Below are 19,606 nucleotides of genomic sequence, written 5' to 3'. Positions count from 1 at the left end.
CATCCTCGTCAGCATTTATTATTCTCAGTCTTTTGGATATTAGCCATCTGATCCGGAGTGAGATGATATCTCAGAGTGGTTTCGATTTGCATTTCTCTGATGCTGAGTGATGTTGAACATTTTTTCCTGTGTCTGTTGGCCATTCGTATATCTTCCTTTGAGAAATGCCTGTTCAGCTCCTTTGCCCATTTTTTATTTGGGTTACTTGATTTTGCTGTTAAGTTGTTTGAATTCCTTGCATATTCTGGATATTAATCCTTTGCCAGGTATATACTTCGCAAATATTTTCTCCCACTCTGTTGGTTGTCTTTTCACTCTGTTAATTCTTTCTTTTGGTGTGCAGAAGCTTTTTAGTTTGATATAATCCCATTTGTTTTTCCTTTTGTTTGCCTGTGCTTTTGGGGTCATATTCATAAAGTCTATGCCAAATCCTACTTCCTGAAACACTACATTTTTAATATAAAAGATAAATTTTAAAAAACCTGAGCTTAGAACAATGGACTTGACCTCCCCTCTGGGGCCATGGAGAATGAGCTTCTTCACTCCACACCGGCTCGAAGCAGCCTCTGTGTAAGAAGATGGGAGATATTAGGAGCAAGGGGTGAGGCTGAGCTGGGTTGTTTGTGTCTCACTTCCCCATCTGCATCTGTCACTGTGGAAGTGGTCGCTGAACCACAGAGCACAGTAATACTTGGCTTCGTCCTCGGGCTGGGCCCCTGTGATGGTGAGGGCAGCCTTGCCTCCAATGAGGGAGCCTGAGAATCGGGCAGGGACCCCTGGCAGCTGGTTGCTGGTGTTACCTATTAGACCCCGGAGTACCTGGTTGGGCTTCTGCTGGACCCGGTTTGCATAGTTACTGGTGGTGACAGCACCAGCACTGGAGCCACAGGTGAATGTGACGGTCTCTCCAGGAGTTGTGGACAGTGAAGTTTCCTGAGTCACCACAGCCTGGGATGTGGCTCCTGAGAGCAGGTGAGACACCAAATGGTCAGGAGGGAAGACAGGGGACATGAAAGTTCAGTGTTGACTTCCCTCCCACAAACCAGCCCAGAAAGTCCCCCTGACCTGCGCAGTGAGCCAGAAGTGTGAGCAGAAGAGCCCAGGCCATGGTGCAGACAGCCCAGGGCTGTGCTTACAAGACTGCTCACCCCAGAGTCTCCCCAACAGCTCTCATTATAACTCCTGACACCCTGTGGGCATGAGGCTTTCATGCAAATAAGCTCCTCTCCAAGGACTCAGCACCTTGGCCAGGTCACAGCTAAGAGTTCTTACACTTCAGTAACCACATGTTCACGGAACCCAGGGCCTGGGGGTCTTTTTCACAGCTGTCCTTGCTTCCCCAGGGCTCTGCCTACAGCGCCCTCTAGTGTCCTGGAGGGAAATCACTGTTGGAAGGATGCCCTCCTGCAGGTCTTTCTCCTCCCACCTCTTCTCATGTCTGGAGTTCGTGAATCTTTCAGAAGGTCACATTTAGCACCTGGGAGACACCACACTGGAAGCTGGTGAAGGAATCTGGGATGGAGAGGCTTGAGTGCATCACTGCCTCCCTTTCTTCTTGATCCAATTCACACTCAGCGGCCATCTGCTAAGTAGAAGAGCTGGGATCTTGGACCCTCCTGGTGTCTTAACTTAGGCTCCCAAGAAACCCAGTGAATATTGTGTATATCTAGCCACGTGGTCTTTTCACTGTCCCTTCTTAAAATTTTGGGTTTCTTTTGCAGCACAGTAGCATTTCAAAATTGACTTTTGAATAGTGTTTAGTTCCCTACTGCTCACCCTGTATCTACATCATGCTTATTTCGTTAGTGCTTGCCAAACACTCCACATGGTGTTTTTATTAGTATTTTTCTTTCATGGCAGGTAGTTCTCCTAACCCACGGTCAGATGGCTCCAGTGGCAGGAACGATTACCTCATGCAGAGCATGCTGGACACTTCCCTGCCCTGTGACCCTTCTGTCTACTATCTTGCTGTTATCACCTGAAATTGTGTCAGAACGGTTTTCCCAACTGTGGAACAAGTGCTTCCAAAAGCAGAATAGGCCAACCCAAGTGTTGTGATTCCATCTGGGGAGTGAGAATTGTGAGATATAATAATGTACCTTTTATTTTGGAAGGTATGTCTGAAAATGCTATATGCTGGGGGAGTCCAGGGATTTTAGTGGAGGCAGGGCCTGGGAGGAGGAAGATGCTGGAACCACACCCAGAGAGGACACAGCTGCTGTGTGTGCATCAATGAGCACAGGCTCCACTACCCTACCTCTCGGAAATGTGGGGGATGGCACAGCTGTGGGCATCCACTGTGCAAACCCTGAGACAGACCACAGAGCCCCCTGCTGCCCACCGGACAGACTTTAGTGTCTCAGTGGAAATCAAGTCCGTGGAGTCACCTGAGAGCCGGATCACTGTCAGGCCACAGACACCCAGGCCCATGCCCCTGCTCTGTCCCGAGTTACTGATATTAAAAAATAGCCTTTTCTGGGAAGAGGATAACTAGGAAAAGCAGATGTGGGAAATATGACCACCATGAAAGAAAAAGAGGTTGTAGTGAGGTGAGAATGCAGAGGTCTCTGGGAGCAAAGGCCTGAGCAGCACATTCCACAGGGTCCAGGGAGGAGACGACTGTGTTCTGGGTCTCAGTGGAGAGGGGGGTCCTGAATCAGGACAAACAAATCTTACCATAGTCCTGGAAGACAAACAGAATTTTGGGAAATAATCAAACTTATTAAATTGCATGGCATGTTTACGAGGTGTCAAAAATGGAATTTGCAAAGTAGGTAAGGAAATGTGAATCTGGACTGTAGAGCTCCCTGTGTGTCATACTGAGGAGCTTGATTGCATCATCTGGAGTTGCTAGAGATGTAAACAGGAGACATAACTGATGACACACATTTTAGAAAGATACCACTGGTGTCAGGACCAACAAGGTGTCTAAAGGCAGCCGAGCTGTTGAGGGCTGATCCTACAGGGATCTGGAGGAGGAACGGATGAGAGATGCTCAGGAGGAAGAGAACACAGGGTGACTGTGTCCCTGGACGGAGGGCGAGGGGGGATGGCAATGAGGCCGAGGGTTGTAGTCGAGTGGACCGGGTGGGTTTTATCATTATTTACTATCATGGAAGATATGGTGGGGGGAGGGGTATTAATGGGGCTTGGTGTTCTATTTGTTATTGTGAAATTTATGGGATCAGATGAAGACAGTAACATGGGATGTCAGGGCCCGTCATGTCAGGCATTAGCGCCAAGGTGATAGCAGTGTCTCTGCGTGATGCACATCAGTCCTGAAGGAAAGTGTGGACAGTGTGAGGACAGGACTGAGAACAGACACAGGGATTGGCCTCTGCTGCAGAATGAAGAAAAGTAATCATAAAAAACAAGTTGAAAAAAATAAAGAGATCACTCATTTGTTCATGTGTTTAATCATTTAGGGATACATATTCATTAATCAACTACTCTTCTAATTGGGGCTCCACATAAGTTTTATTTGGTTAATCACCTTGTTCAATCTTGCTGTTCTCTGTGTAGTATTTTTTTTCCTGCTTATCTACTGATTTGCTACAAGTGTCATGTTAACATCTGCAAATATAATTGTGGATTGATTTTTTGTCCTTTGGCCACTCCTAATAAAAGCTTCATATACTTTAAAGCTATGTTTTTACCTTTAGTTTTTTAAATGTGTTTTTGTTTAGTAGATTATTTTATCAGTATGACATGTCCCCCACTTTTCTTCTAGTAAAACTTCTTTAAATGTACTTCCTCAATGTATTTTATCTTAATATAAATATAGCCACAACAGCTTTCTGCTGTTAAATGTATGCACAGTATATATATATATATGTATTTTTTTTTTAAATTTAGCATATCCATATCTTTAAATTTGTCTCTTTTTATCTACATACCCACCCATGTCTTTAACTGGAGTCTTAAGTTCATTTGCAGTTAATGTAATTACTGATATTGAATTTATATCTACCTTAATCTTTATATCATCTTGGCTTTTTTTCCCTCTATTTCTCCTTTGTTGCCCTTTTTTTCATGGATCAAATATTTCCATTTCCATTTCATAGTTTGTAGCTAAATACTTTTACATTCTAATATTTTAGTAGTAACTCTAGAATTGCAGCATTGCTACCTTGACTTCTTATTGCCTACATTAAATTAATATTTTAATTTTTCCATAATTCAATAACCTTACAAAAGTTTACACAATTCTGCCCTCCTTAATACTTGTGATCCTCAGATGTTCTATTCTTACAAAGATATCAACTCCCCCAAAAACATTATTAGTGTTTGTCTTACTCTGTTGGGGATGTCCTAACAAAATGCCATAGGCTGGGTGGCTTAAAGAACAAAAACATTTTTCTCAACGTTCTGGGTGCTAGGAAGGACAGGATCAAGACTCTGGCATGGTTTGGTTTCTAGTGAGGGCTCTCTTCCTACCTTGCAGGGGGCTGCTCTCTCCCTGTGTCCTGACATGTGTGGTTTGGGGTTGGGAAGAGAGAGACAGTGTGGGGGAGAGGGGGGAAGGGGAGAGAGAGAGAGAGAGAGAGAAAGCCCTGTGTGTCTCTTATGGGGAGGTTAATCCTACTGGATTTGGGTCCCACCCCTATCATCTCATGTAAACATTATTAACTCCTTAAAGGTCCCATCTGCAAATACAGCCGCACTGTTGTGAATTTTAAGAGGACCCAAACATTCAGTCCATTACAGTGTTGGTGTTTGTGATGTCTGATAGACATCCAATCATTATATATATATGTATCTAACACATTTTTCCTCTCCCTGTGCTGTGACACCTGCAGGAGTTTTAGTTGAGTGTCTGACAGGACTCTACTTTTTCAGCACCAAGAAAGTGCAGAAATTACCTTCATCTTAGCCTTTCAGATGTTCAAATTATCTCCCAGATTTCTGTCTCATGTGGGTTGGATTCCGCATCTGTACTCACAAGGACCTACTGTCAATAATTTTCATCCTCTTCCTCTAATTTTAAAAGACATCAAGTTTCAATCGATGCTATTTCAGCATCCTTTGATATGAACAAGTGGATTTTCTTTTTTCAGCCTATGTCACATTGAAGAAAAAAGAAAAGAAAAGAAAAGGATAAAACTCCCACAAACAACAACAGCAAAAATGGTCAGAAACAAAGCTACAATATCTGAGGAAGTTAGCTCTTGTGCACTAACTTCTAAAATCTTCACCTTCTTTCTGCCTGGTGCATTTGAAGAATCCCAATCATCCTTTCTAGGAAATATTTCTTCTCCATCTGTGGACAGTCACAGAAATCTTCACACTCAAGTGGTGTCTTAGGTAGAGACAAGAGCAGGGATGTTCATGAGTTCCCGCTTTGGCTTCACCAACCTCAGCACCTTTTTCCTGGACCATATGGTGACTACTCTCACTCCTAACCCCAAACCTGCCCTGAGATATGGACACAAACACACATCAAGGCCATATGCCCATAAGTCTGAGATGAACTAGAGCATTTTTCTCCTGAGCTGCCTGCCTGTCGGCAACAACTGGACTGGGGATGTTTTATCCAAATAGCTTAGTACAAAGATTAAACTGGATGAAAGGTCACAGATCCAGGGAGTCTTCAGAGCCTTGGTCCTGAAGGCAGAATTGACTCCAAGAATTTCCCTCAAGTCTGGTGTTGATCAGACAAGGTGACAGTGGGTTTACAGGCCAGGCTGGGGTATCAGACAGGAGGCTTGTGCCTCATTTCCCTGTGGTGGAGGTGCCCTGGGTCAGCACCGGGTTCCTCTCACACCCTAAATGGTAATTAATTATCACCCTCATCCCCAGATAAAAAGCCCAGAGTTTTACCGGAGCCTAAGAGACCAGAACTGGAGCAAGAAAACCGGTTGGCAACCTGAGGGATGGGGACCATCAGACGTCACCATTTGGGGCTTCTCTTGGGAGTTGATGGTTTCTGGCCACATTGTCCACCCAACTCTGATGCTCTTTCCCATGCAGGAGGAAGTGACCTTCATTCCCAGATACTGGCAATGGCTGCATGAGCACAGACTTCATGCAAAACCCTAGAAGGAGCCCACGGGGCTCATCACTGCTGGTCCAGAGCCTGACACAGGGAAGGTACAGTCACCCTGCATGATGATCAGTGACTGGCATATGCCATTTACCAATTCCTCCTGCTGACATCTAAGGGGTCTGCGCCGCCTCCTGTGCTTACACCTCCCCCCACCCCACATGCACCTTCTCAAGGGAAAACACATATAAATAAAAAATAATAAGAATAATAAAACCTGCTTATATACCCTATCTACTCATTGCTGAAAATTTTACTTACTGTCTTCATGAAAGAAAGGATTTCATTTGGTGAAATTTTCTTTCATATTACTTGTTAAATTGTGTAATCATTTTCCTACATTTGAAGTTTATAATTTTAAATGAGACAATATAATAAACATTCTGAACTATTTTTTAAATTATGTAAGAAACAATACATTTGTAGTTTTTTGCTGTAAAGTTGTTTGAGCTCTTTGTATATTCTGGATATTAATCTCTTGTCAGATGTGTAGTTTGAAAATATTTTCTCCGATTCTGTAGGTTGTCTTTTCATGCTGTGTTTCCTTTGCTGTGCAAAAACTTTTAGTTTGATGTAATCCCGTTTGATTATTTTTTCTTTTGTTGTCTGTGCTTGAGGGGGGTTATTCATAAAGTCTTCACAGAGTCCTAAATCCTGCAGTGTTTCCCCAATGTTTTCTTCTAGGAGTTTTAAAGTTTCAGGTCTTATTTGTCTTTAATCCATTTTGAGTTGATTTTAGTGTATGGTGAGAGGTACGGATCAAGTATCATTCTTCTATGTGTGGATATCCAGTTTTGCCAGCACCATGTATTGAAGAAGCAGTCTTCTCCCCAGTGTACGTTCTTGGTGCCCTTGTCGAAGATCAGTTGTTTGTAAATATGTGGATTGATTTCTGGGTTCTCTGTTTCTGTTCCATTGGTCCACATGTCCGTTTATATGCCTAAAAAGAAATACTCCAATCAAAAAATGGGCAAAGGAGCTGAATAGACACTGACGAAAGGAAGACATACAAATGGCCAACAGGTATGTAAAAAAATGCTCAACATCACAAATCATCAGGGAAAGGCAAATCAAAACCACTTTGAGATATCACCTCCCCCCAATCAGACTGCCTGTTAGAAAAAAAGACAGAATAACAAATTTTGGTGAGGATGCAGAGAAAGAGGAAGCCTTCTGCACTGTTGGTGAGACTGTAAATTAGTACAACCATTACAGAGAACAGTATGGATGCTCCTCAAACAACTACAGACAGAACTACCACATGATTCAGCAATCCCACCACTGGGGTTATATCCAGAGGACTGGAAATCATCATGTCAAAGGGGTACCTGGACTCCATGTTTATTGCAGCTCTATTTACAATAGCCAGTGATGGAGCCAACCTAAATGTCCATTGACGGATGACTGGATCAGGAAATGTGGTCCATATACTCAATGAAATACTACTCAGCCATGAATAAGAATGAAATTCTACCATCTGCAGCAACATGGATGAGCCTGGAGAAGACTATCCTAAGTGAAACAGCCCAAGTCCAGAGAGAGAAATACCACATGTTCTCACTCATAACCAGGAGCTTAATCTGTAAACAAACAAATAAACAAAGACAGACAGAGAGAAAGAAAGAAACAACAATCACAGTAACACATTGAACTCTTAGAAAGAGAGAAAAGAAACATGGTTACTAGAGGTGGAAAAGGGGAGCAGAGGGTTAGAGGGCGGGGGGCTAATGAGGTATTGGTCAAGGACACAAAGTACGATTGCTCATTGTAATGATGAATAAGCTGACTATCCTGATCTAACCATCGCGCATTTACACAATCACTGAAAACCAACATTGTTCCCCACGTGTATGTAATAGGGGAAAAAACCTTAGAGCCATAAATATATACTTTTGTGTTGCTGTTGTTGTTTTAAATGCTTTAAGATATTACTTCACTTCAGTTTATTGATTTTTTTTATATGATGGGAAGTAGAGGCTGAATTTCATGTGTGTCCATGTAAATATATTGCTCCATTATTGAAAAAGCTTACCAATCCATCTCCATTTGGCAACTCTAGTGTCAGTACACCTTGCAAATTTTTGTTCAATTTATTCTCCGGTATTTGGTTTTCTGTAGTATCATAGATTAAATTCTGGTCATTAAATTTAAATTTCCAAGAGCAGCCCATGGCTCACTTGGGAGGGTGTGGTGCTGACACCACCAAGTCAAGGGTTAAGATCCCCTTACCCGTCATCTTTAAAATAAAAACTAAAATAAAATTTAAATTTCCAAGCACTTTATTTTAATTGATATGTGTATATATACTAAAATCATTAATTTATATACATTAACTTATATATAACATATTTGTTGTCATTCATAGATTTTATATATTCATTAGTATATTTATGTAAACAATCAAATTGTCTGTAGGGAAAAAAAGGTTTATTTCTTCTATTCCAAGTATTATGCTTTTCCTGCTTTTTCTTCCCTTATTGGAATGCCTAGGACCTTCGGGATAATGTGGAATGGAAGTGGTGGGAAAGGGTATTTTTTCAAGATATTATGAAGGAAATATTTAGTCTTTTGTTATAGAGGAAGACCTCGGGTTTTATTGATTGAAATTTTTAGAATTTCATATAAATTGTAATCATAAAGCATGCACTCTTTTTTCCCCCCACAGAGCATTATGATTTTTACATTCATCCACTTCATGTGTATAGTTATTTTACTTCTTTATATTTCTCAATATGTTGTTCATTTCCTTATACGGCTCAGAGTATTGTACAGATATACCAGAATTTTTTATCCACTCACCTCCTCATGGATATTTGGTTGATTTCCAGTTTTGAGTAATATAAGTAAAGTGGCAATGAAATTTGGCATAAAACAAAGAAGCAATATATTTTATTTCACTTATTTTGAACTCGATGGTTTTCTTAATAATTCAAAAAATGTTTCGTACACTCTGTTGTCTTCTAGGTAATAATGGTGACTCTAACCAACACCGCTAAAATATAAATTTTCATTTTTAAAATATTTTTTTATATTTTATTACTCTATTATTAATTTGATAGAAATTCCATGGTTAAAATCTTTCCCTATAACTACGTCAGCAGCCATCATGTGTAGTACCAGAACAAAATAAAAATGATTCTAGTATTTCACCATTAGAAATAATATCTTCCTCTGTTTTTTAAAATTCTGCTGGTTGCCTGAAGCCTCATTTCTCAGTTTGAGCAACACTGCACAGATGGAACTGGTTGGACTGGAGGACTTTACAGCTGAATTCTATCAAACCTTTAACAAAGAATTAATACGACTTCTCTTCAAACTTCTGCAAAAAATTCAAACAGAAGCCATTCTCCCAAACTCATTCTATGAGGCCAGCATCATCCTATTACTAAAATCAGAAATAGAAACAGCAAAAAAAGAAAATTACAGACCAATATCCTTGATGAACATAGATGCAAAAATCCTCAATAAGATATTAGCAACCAGGCTATAACAACACATCAAAAAAACTAGACACCATGATCAAGTGGAATTCATCCCAGGGATGTAAAGTTGGTTCAACATATGCAAGTCAGTAAGTGTGATATGCCAGATCAGTGAAACTGAGGACAAAACCAGATGATTATCTCAATAGATGCAGAAAAAGCATTTGACAAAATTCTACATCATTTCATGATAAAGACTCTCAGCAAATTACGTATAGAAGGAAAATATCTTAACACAATAAAAGCCATTTTCAACAAACCAATCACCAATATCATCCTTAGGAACAGGAACAAGACAAGGATGCCCACTCTCACCACTTCTATTTACCATAATATTGGAACCAGTCAAGAGAAAGAAATAAAGGGCATCCAGATTGGAAAAGATGAAGTCAAACTGCCCGTGTTTGCAGATGACATGATCTTGTACAGAGAAAAACCTAAAGACGCTACCAGAAAACTCTCAGAGCTGATTAACACTTTCAATAATGTTGCAGGGTACAAAATCAACACCCACTAATCAATAGCATGTTTAGACTCCAGTAACAAACTAGCGGGAAAGAAATCAAGAAAGGAAGCCCATATACATTAGTCATCAAAAAAATAACATACCCAGGAATCAATTTAATCGAAGAGGTGAAAGATCTTCCACAATGAGAAACTACAGAACACAATCGAAAGAAATTAAAGAGGACATGAAAAGATGGGATGACGTACCGTGCTGTTGGACGGGAAGAATTCACATCATGAAAATATCCATTCTATCCAAAGAAATCTACAGATTCAGTGCAATTCCCATCAAAATACCAATGACATTCTTCACAAAAACAGAAAAAGCATCCCCAACACTCATGTGGAATAACAAAAGACCCCGAAGAGCCAAGGCAATCCTGAGCAAAGAAAAATAAAGTTGGAGGCATAACACTACCTGACTTCAGTTATATTACAGATCTATTGTAACCAAAACAGCACGGTACTGGCTTAAAAACAGACACATTTATCTTAATAAACTACCCTCTTGGTACTGCTTTTGCAATATCCCAGAGATTTTGGTATGATGTGCTTTTATTTTTGATAGGTTCAAGAAATTTCTTGATGTCCAATTTAATTTCTTGTTAGACCCATAGGTCATTTAGGAGCATATTGTTTAATTTCGACATGTTTGTATAATTTCCAGAGTGTCACTTGTTATTAATTTGTCATTTTAATCGATTGTGGTCAGAAAATATACTTTAAATGATTTCCATAATTTTAAATTTGTTGAGACTTGATTTGAGATCCAACATATGATCTATACTGGAGAATGTATCATGTGCTGATGAGAAGAATGTATATTCTACAGTTATTGAATAAAATGCTCTGTAAATATCTGCCAGGTCCAATTGGTCTGAAGTGTAATGTAAATGCTGTGTTTGTCTGTAGATTTGTTGCATGGACGATCTGCCCAGTGCTCAGAGAAGGGTGTTAGTTCCTTCAGTATTATCATATTGGGGTCTATCTCTTTCTTTATGTCTAATAGTATTTGCTCTATATATCGGGGTGCTCTGGCGTTGGATGCATATATATTTATGTTTGTTATGTCTTTTGCTGGATAAATCCCTTTAACATTATATAATGGCATTCTTGGTCTATGTTTATGGTTTTCAAACTATAGTCCATTTTATCCAAAATCAGAATAGCTATTCCTACCCGCTTTTGCTGTCCATTTCTGTGGTATATCTTTTTCCATCAATTTTGTGTTAGTCTGTGTGTGTCTTTACAGTGGAGATGAGTATCTTAAAGACAGCATACAGTCACATCTAGCTTTTTAATCTAAACAGTCAGTCTGCGTCTTTTGAGTGGAGAATCTAATCCTTTCACATTTAGGGTTGTTGTGAAAATTATTTTCTTACCCTGGCATTTTATCAATTTTTGTTCAGATGCTTTAAATATCTTTTGTTCCTTTCTTACCCATTTATTGTTTGTATTTAGTGTTTGTTGGATTTTGGAGGTGGTAAGATGGAGTTTCTTTCTCTTTGTGGTTTGCACTTTTGTTCTACTAGTGACTTTTGCTCTTTCTTGTGTGTTAATGATATTGATTATCATTTTTCAGAATCCAGATGCTGGACTCCCTGTAGGATTTCTTGTAGGGATGGTCCTGTGGTCGTGAACTCCCATAGTTTTTCTCTGTCTGCGAAATACAGTATTTCTCCCTCATTTCTGAAGGATAGTCTTTCTGAGCATAGTATTTTTGCCTGGCAGTTTTCTCTGTAAGTGTTTTAAATACATCAACCCATTTTCATCTTGCCTGTAGGATTTCTCTGGAGAACTCTGCTGTGAGTCTGATGGGGGCTCCCTTATAAGTGACTTGACATTTTTCTTTAGCTGCTTTTAGGATTCTCTCTTTGTATTTCAGCCTAGCTGGTGTGACTATAATGTATCTCAGAGAGGATCTTTCTGGAATGAAAATGTTAGAAAATCTGTGTCTTCTTTTCTCATATCTCTAGTATCTCTGTGTCGATGCATGATTATCTGGTAGAGCAGTTGCCTTTTCTATTATTCTGCTCTGGGAGTTTAGGAGAAAGACTTCCTCTTTTTTTCTTGGCTGTGCTGATGGCTCTGCTGGTGTCAATGCAGTCAAGTGGGCAGCAGGCTGCCTGCATGGTGGCTGTGTCTTGTACTGTGGTGGTGAGCCACTCTTGTAGTGGCAGTGGCTGAAGCAGTGGCTGTAGTGATTCACCCACACAGAAGTGGTGTTTGTGGCATGCTCCTACCTTCAGTGGAGCAGGGGAGGCTGCCCACAGCTCCTGCCTTGTTTCCTGCACATCCTCTGGCCTTCTATCAGGTGGGGGAATCTTGCCCTTGGCTCCTGCCTACGTACCAGGGCATGCTCCAACTTGCTGCTTAAGCTCTATTTTGTTTTGTTCAATGAATCCTTCAGTCCCAGGAGTTCTGCTACATTATTTTTTATGCTACCAATCTCATGTAAACTTACTCCTCAATATCCTGTATACTTCTCATTTTGTTTTGTTGTCTGAGTCTTTTTGTATCTCATTGAGTCTCCTTAAGATCGTTGCTCAATATTCCTTTTCATTTCTTTCAAGGGTTTCCTGCTATATGCACTCTGGTTCTTGAGAATTATTGTATTACTTTGGTGGTGTCATTTTTCGTTTTTTTCTTATTTCTAATATTTGCATATTGATGTCTGGTTATTTGGTAGAGCAGTTGCTCCTTCTATTAGTTTACAGTGGGCTTTGAGGAGACAGACTGCCTCCTGTAGATGTGTTTCATATTGACCATTGAGTGTGGTGTTTTCAATCGATTGCAGGTCGATGCTGTAGTGTGGTCTCTGTGTAGGTGCTTTGCTCATCTTCACTGCTGGAGTCGCATGTTACTGCCTCCATGGATGTGGCACTGGGGCACTTGGTGATTCTTTGGTGAGGTTACTGACACTGTGTTGGTTGGTTGAGTATGTACGCAAGCTCTCAAATTCTTGGGAGAAGCACCTGGATGCCCTGCCACTCTTTGGCTTAGGTGTGTATCCCTGGGTGGGCTTTTTGGCACACCAGCTAGCATCCCATTTCCCTGATGGGTGCACTGGGGTACACTTGAGCTCATCAGGTTGAATGGGTGACTCTGGGTAGATTTTATTTCCGCTTTCCTACAGGCAGAGGTATCTCTTGGGTACTTGCTTCCCCCAGTTGGGGGATGGGAATTTTCTTCCTTACTCTATTTGGGTATTGTGGATTTCTACACTCTTGGTGGGTTCCATGTATGTGTCTCTCCCTGGATCAAGGCAGTTGTGTGGGTTATGCACATACCTCCTCCCCCAGGTGTCCTACTGTGTGTAGCAGCACAATTCCCCCTGTGGGTTTGGCCACTGAGTTGCAGGTTTGCAGTCACTCCCCTCTTTCCCCAGACTCCGATGATGACTTTCCCCCTGCTAACACAGTCAAGTGGTTGATGGGCCACCTGCACAGTGGTGATGGATGCTGCAGTGGCATTGGCTGCTACTGTGGCTGTTAGCCACCCTTGCAGTGGCAGTGGCTGTGGTGGTGGCTGTGTTGGACCACCATATGGCAATGGTATCTGCAGCACCCTACTCTTGGCTCATGAAGTCCCATGCGTTCTTGCCGTCTGTTGGGAAGGAGCTTCTCGTGGCTTTTCCAGCAATAATGTAAACCAATGCAGTGAGTCCTTCCTTCCTCCCAATCCCTGCAGTATGGCACTTATTCTTCTTTAGGTGCATTCCATCACATCTTGATTTCTAATAACTGTTTTTTTTCTTCTACTGTACTCTGTCCTGTGGCATAACAAGCACTTTCTAACACCTGATTCCCAGCACAATCATCACATTACCCACAGGGACAACTGAAAGAGGGATGAGTTGACCTAGCAGCCTTAACTCTGCCCAGCAGGACCACAGACCCCTGCTCTAAGGCCTTGGTCCAGTCTGAAGCCAAGTCTCAGTCTCCTTGGCCTGTCCAGTGCTGTTGGCTCCTTTTTCTCATAGGGAAAATGGAAGATATTGCAAAGTAGGTGTTATAATGTTTTGTTCCATAAACTAAACTTCTGCAAACATTGAAACACAACCCAGTGCCAGAATCCTACTCCCTGTGGATTGTATTAATTGATCTGGTGGAAACGATGGGATACTGTGCTTTTCCGAAGACAATGTTTTCTTTTTTTTTTTTTTTAACATGGGGATCCTTTTATTGAGATTCTATTTATTACAGTGATAACCCCCCTTGGCTTGAAAATGACCTAGGTCTTAATGATAAAGATAATTTTCTTTAAGTTTTGCCAGGATATGTCCACTACAAGAGCACCTTGTATAAATTCACAGAATAATTTTGCATTTAATGTCTTTTGTTATTTGGTAGGATACTGTCATTATTATTTTATCAAATTAATTTTTAAAAATTTATTTATTGAATCAAAATCCATTATACACATATTGGGGGTTGAACATTGAGATATGTTGATTAAGTCAATATTACAAGCATATATATTGTTACAAATCGTAATTATTTTTTATGCCCCTTGTCCCACCTCTCCCATTCTCCCATTCCCTCCCCCCCCCACCACCTATTGCCCTAGATTTCTTCTCTCTTTCTGAAAGAATAGTGGTTACTCTGTTAACTTGTTGCCTAGATGATCTGTCCACTGCTGAGAGATGTGATCAGGTCCCCCAGTATTATCACAGAGCAGATGCTTCTTCTGTCACTCTGAAATGGGTTTTGTGGAAAGAGACATCCTTTTCTTTTCTTTGTCTCTGCTGGTATCTCTTCTTGTGTGAATGCACTGCAGCGGTTGGCCGACCATCTGCGTGGTGGCAGTGGCATCTAGCCACTTTCGCAGCAGCCATGGTTATTGTCGTAGCTGTGGTAGGCCACCCTCATGGAGGTGCTGTTTCTGGTATGCTCCTTGGCACTGGTGGCATGCCCGGTTGTGGGGTGTTTGGTCCCCTTCTACATGCCTCTGGTACCTGGGCAGGCCGCACGGTGCTGGAGCCATGTGCCTGGTTGTGAGAGACGGGTCAGGTCACTTTCTCCATGCCCCAGGTCTCTGGGTGGGCCCCGAGGTGCTGGCACCATGTGCCTGGTTGTGGGAGGAGGGTCCAATCCCCTTCTCAATGCCTCAGGTACCCAGGTGGGCCCCGAGGTGCTGGCATTTTGTGCATGGTGTGGGAGGATGGTCCAGTCCCTGGCTCCATACCTCAGGTCACTGGGCAGGACCAGAGGCACTGGCTTGGTGTGCCTGGTTGTGGAAGAGAGGTCCAGTCCCCTTCCCCTTGCCTCGGGTCCCCGGGTGAGCCCTGAGTTGCTGGCATGGTGTGCCTTGTTGTGGGAGGAGGGTCCAGTTCCTGGCTCCATGCCTTGGGTCACTGGGTGAGACCCAAGGCGCTGGCTTGGTTTGCCTGGAGGTCCAGACCCCTTCTCCATGCCTCAGGTCCCCTGGCAGGACCTGAGGCACTGGCGTGGTGTGCCTGATTGTAGGAGAGAAGTCTGGTTTCCTTCTCCATACCCTGGGTACTGGGTGGGCTCTGAGGCACTGGCGTGGTGTGCCTGGTTGTGGGAGGCTGGTCCGGTCCCCCTATCCATGCCCTGGGTCCATGGGTAGGGCCTGAGGCACTGATATGTCGTGCCTGGTTATGGGAGAGAGATCCGGTCCCCTTCTCCATGTCTCACGTCCCTAGGCGGGCCCCAAGGTGCTGGTGTGGTGTGTCTGATTGTGGGAGGCTGGTCTAGTCCCCCTCTCCATGCCCTGGGTCCGTGGGCAGGCCCTGACACACTGGCTTGGTGTGTCTGGTTATGGGAGAGAGGTCCAGTCCCCTTCTCCATGCCTCAGGACCCCAGGCAGGCCCTGAGGTACTGGTGCAGTGTGCCTGATTGTGGGAGAGGGGTCCATTCCCCTTCTCCATGCCCTGGGTCTCTGGGTGGACTTTGAGGTGCTGGCATGTTGTACCTGGTTGCGGGAGAGAGGTCCATTCCCCTTCTCCATGCCCTGGGTCCCTGGGGGACTCCAAGGTGCTGGCATGTTGTGCCTGGTTGTAGGAAGGTGGTCCGGTTCACAACTCCATACCCCGGGTCCCTGGGTGGGCCCCAAGGCACTTGTTCAGTGTGCCCTGGTTGTGGGAGGGTAGTCCGGTCCCTTTCTCCATGTCCTGGGTCCCTGGGCGGGCCACAAGTTGCTGGCAAGGTGTCCCTGGTTGTGGGAGAGAGGTCCAGTCCCCTCTCCATGCCTTGGGACCCCAGGTGGGCCCCGGGGTGCTGGCATTTTGTGCCTGGTTGTGGGAGAGAGGTCTGTTCCCCTTCTCCTTGCCCCAGGTCCCTGGGTGGGCTCTGAGGTGCTGGTGGTGTGCCTGGGCTGGAACTAATTTTTTATCCTTTCATTCTAACATGGGGGAACTTCCTGTGGGAACCAGTACTTGAGCTGTGTGGTTGTTTAAATTGCTACTTTGCTGCTGTTTCCCTAGGGAAGGCTTTTTGTGCTGCTCAGGGTTTAACAGTTGACCTTATAGGTACTTCCAGCTCTCCAGAGACCTGGTGGATCTGTGTTCTGTAGAATCTCTGATCTGGGCCTGAGGTTTTTCATCAAACTGCACCCCATGCAATTCTGCATTCCCGACCAGTCTCCTCTGAGTGGTCCTGCACTGATTGGGGGTCAGATCTGCGGTCTTTGCTGTTTCCCAGTGTTCCCCTGGTGGGCACGACTCCCCCACCGCCATGCTCCAAACACTTCCCATGGGATGGATCCTGCACTGGTCCCTTGCAATGACTCTACAGCATCTAAACAGCTCACTTTTTTCAGTTGTTCTGGCTCCTCGCTCCTGCGTGGGTCCACGGAATCCTGTTAGTGGTCTTGCTGTCCTGGGGGCCACCAAGGCCTTCTTCTCTCCCACTGCCTCCAATTTACTCCATCTGAAGGGCACAGCTGCAGCTTCTGCTGGCTCATGCTCCATGTGCTCAGCAGCTCCAGCCTTAAAGAAGCCGTGGCCCGAAATGCTCAGAGCAGCTTTTTCTTTCTCTCATCGTAGCTTCTCCCACCTTCATGAACTCCGTAGGTCTCTCCTCCTCTTCCCCTGAGCTCCAGCAGCCCCAGCTTGGCTGATGTTACATTTTTATAGTTGTAAATTTGGTTGATTTGTGGGACAGAGTGACACTGCAGACCATCTATTCCACCATCTTGAATGGATCCCCCAAAGACACAGTTTTCTAACATGTGGACACCATTGAGTGTGAGGGGACTGAATTCATTCCTTAAGTTTTATTCTTCTAACAATATTTGGAATTTTTCAGAGGCACAGGTGAAATTTTCATCAAATTTGTTGAGAGTAATTCAGAGGTGTGTATTTCTAGAACTCCTGACAAACAATATCATTTGTCAGGAGCTCATCTTATTTCTTGAAAATGTGTGTTACAAATAATTCTGCATCAGCAGGGTGTAGTTGATCATGGTCTCTATGTTGGCTGCAGCTCACTCACACCAATACAGTGTCTAAGAGCCCAGCCTCAGTTTCTCTCTTCACCACACCCCATTCCTCAGTACTGGCTACTCTGAAACATGCAGAACAGGACTATTCTACACCTCATGCTCTGTTCCTCATGCAGGACTATGTAGCAGCTGGATTTCATAAACTTCTTCAGACTCTATATCTTCCTTGCCAGCATCTCTAAGGCTCCTCCCACACCTTGCTAATCTCAACTTTCTTTATTTTCCTCACACAATTCTTGTTCCAACTCATATCTTTACTTTTTGGTCCTCACACTTTGCCCTGACTTAACCAGCTCCCTAGGGGCTTGGACCCTTCCCATGTTGTTTACACTGTTTCCTGACCTAATGACCCCATCTCAAACCTGGCATATAGTAGATGTTCAGTAAATGGTGTGGACAGATGACCTGTGTGATGTTGACTTTCCTGGGTCAGACACAGCCACACTCTTCTCCCTTGTCATAGACTGAATTGTGCCCCCTGCAATTTCATATGTCAAACCCCTGATCCCTGTGTGATTATATGTGGAGAGAGGACCTAGAAGACACTAATCAAGAGTAATGACATCATTAGGGTGGGGCCCTAGTGCAATAGGACTGGCGTCCCTATAAAAAGGGTGAGAAAAACTAAGCTGTGCCCACACAGAGAAAAGGCCATGAAAGAACTAAGAGGAGGTGGCCATCTGCAGACTAAGGAGAGAGGCCTCAGGAGAAAATAAATCTGCAGGCACCTTGACCTGGGACTTCCAGCCCCCAGAACTGTAAGAAAATAAATTGCTGGTCATGAGTGGTGAAGTCCCCAGTCTTTTGCTATAGAAGCCAAAGCAAAGTAATGCATCTCGCATGGACTCTGTTTCCAGGGCAGACTGTGCCGGGTGTGCAGAGATTTCTTCTCGGTTTCAGAAATCAGACCATATGTTGGTACCAAAGGCAGGTTAGGGGGGCAGAATTCAAGAGGAGAACACTGTCTCTAGACAGAGTTATCTTAAGTAGGCCTCACACCCCAGTTTTAGGCAAAAGAAACAAAGTAAGGAAGCAGCTGGCTTAGCCGTTGGCGGCGGCCACACCGGGAAGCCCCATCTCTGGGCAGATGGCAGGTTCTTGTCTCACTTCCCCGCTGGCCTGGAGCACTGTGTGAGCACCAAGGCTGCTGTCATAGGACTGACAGTAATAATAAGCCTCGTTGTCAGGCTGGAGCCCAGTGATGGTCAGGGAGGCCGAACTGCCAGACCGGGAGTCAGAGAAGCGATCAGGGATCCCCGAGGACCGTGTGCTGTCTTCATAGATGAGGGGTTTGGGGGCCTTTCCTGAGAGCTGCTGGTACCAGTGCACACCAAAGATACCAATGTTGCAGCTGCTGCCGGTGCAGGAGATGGTGACCCTCTGGCCCAGGGCCCCAGACGCTGAGGGTGGCTGAGTCAGCACAGACTGGGCCCAGGACCCTGGAAGTGGGAGAGACACAGACATGGTGATTCTGGTCTAGAGACAAGAGGAGACAGCAGGGCCCCATGGTCTTCCCAAGGTCCTTTCCCTGGCCCAGTAGATAGTCACCTGTGCAGTGAGCAAGGAGGGTGAAAAGGAGAGGGGACCAGGCCATGGTGGAGATTGTCCCCGAGTCCTGTCTCTGTGGCCCCGCAGCTGAAGCAGAGCTTCCCCACATCTGTCGCTTCCCCTCTTCATACTCTGACAGGGGGAGGGTCCGTTCATGCAAATGAGACCCTCCCTCCCCCCAGCTCTTTGACACCACACTGAGCCCTGAGTCAGGCCCCTGTGTCTGAGGATGTTGGGGCTTGGGCATGGATAGGGCCATGTGGGCCCAGGAGGTGGGGAGGTCACAGCAGTGAACCCTGAGCAGATGGCACCAGGCAGGGCCAGGAGGCTGGTTTCAACTCTGATCACCTCCAGACTCCTCAGGAATGGCTACCGCACACCCCCTGGTGTCCAGGCTCAGACACACCATCCTGTGACCTGGTGACCAGACATCCTCTGGGGCTGCCCTGCCTCCCCACTCTTCTATCCATTGCCCAGATCCCACATCATCCTGACCTGTCAGGATCAACCACTCCGAATGGTGGGTTAAGGAAAACAAAAGTTTTATACTGAAGAGTGA

The 19,606-nt window shown here is 44.2% G+C and overlaps 2 gene segments (V, D, J or C); both read right to left on the bottom strand.

Moving 5' to 3' along the window:
• Positions 1-588: 588 nt before the first annotated feature.
• Positions 589-1,108, bottom strand: LOC134370784 (Ig lambda-2 chain V region-like). The segment is given in 2 exon segments: positions 589-962; positions 1,066-1,108. Coding segments are annotated over 2 exon segments (417 nt in total).
• Positions 1,109-18,540: 17,432 nt separating this feature from the next.
• On the bottom strand, positions 18,541-19,099 carry LOC134370783 (immunoglobulin lambda variable 1-40-like). The segment is given in 2 exon segments: positions 18,541-18,938; positions 19,048-19,099. Coding segments are annotated over 2 exon segments (444 nt in total).
• Between the last annotated feature and the right edge of the window lie 507 nt (positions 19,100-19,606).

The sequence above is a fragment of the Cynocephalus volans genome, chromosome 2, assembly GCF_027409185.1.
Source record: "Cynocephalus volans isolate mCynVol1 chromosome 2, mCynVol1.pri, whole genome shotgun sequence".
Taxonomy (NCBI): domain Eukaryota; kingdom Metazoa; phylum Chordata; class Mammalia; order Dermoptera; family Cynocephalidae; genus Cynocephalus; species Cynocephalus volans.
The sequence above is the reverse complement of the archived record's forward strand: the minus strand, read 5'-3'. Positions and strand labels throughout refer to the sequence as shown.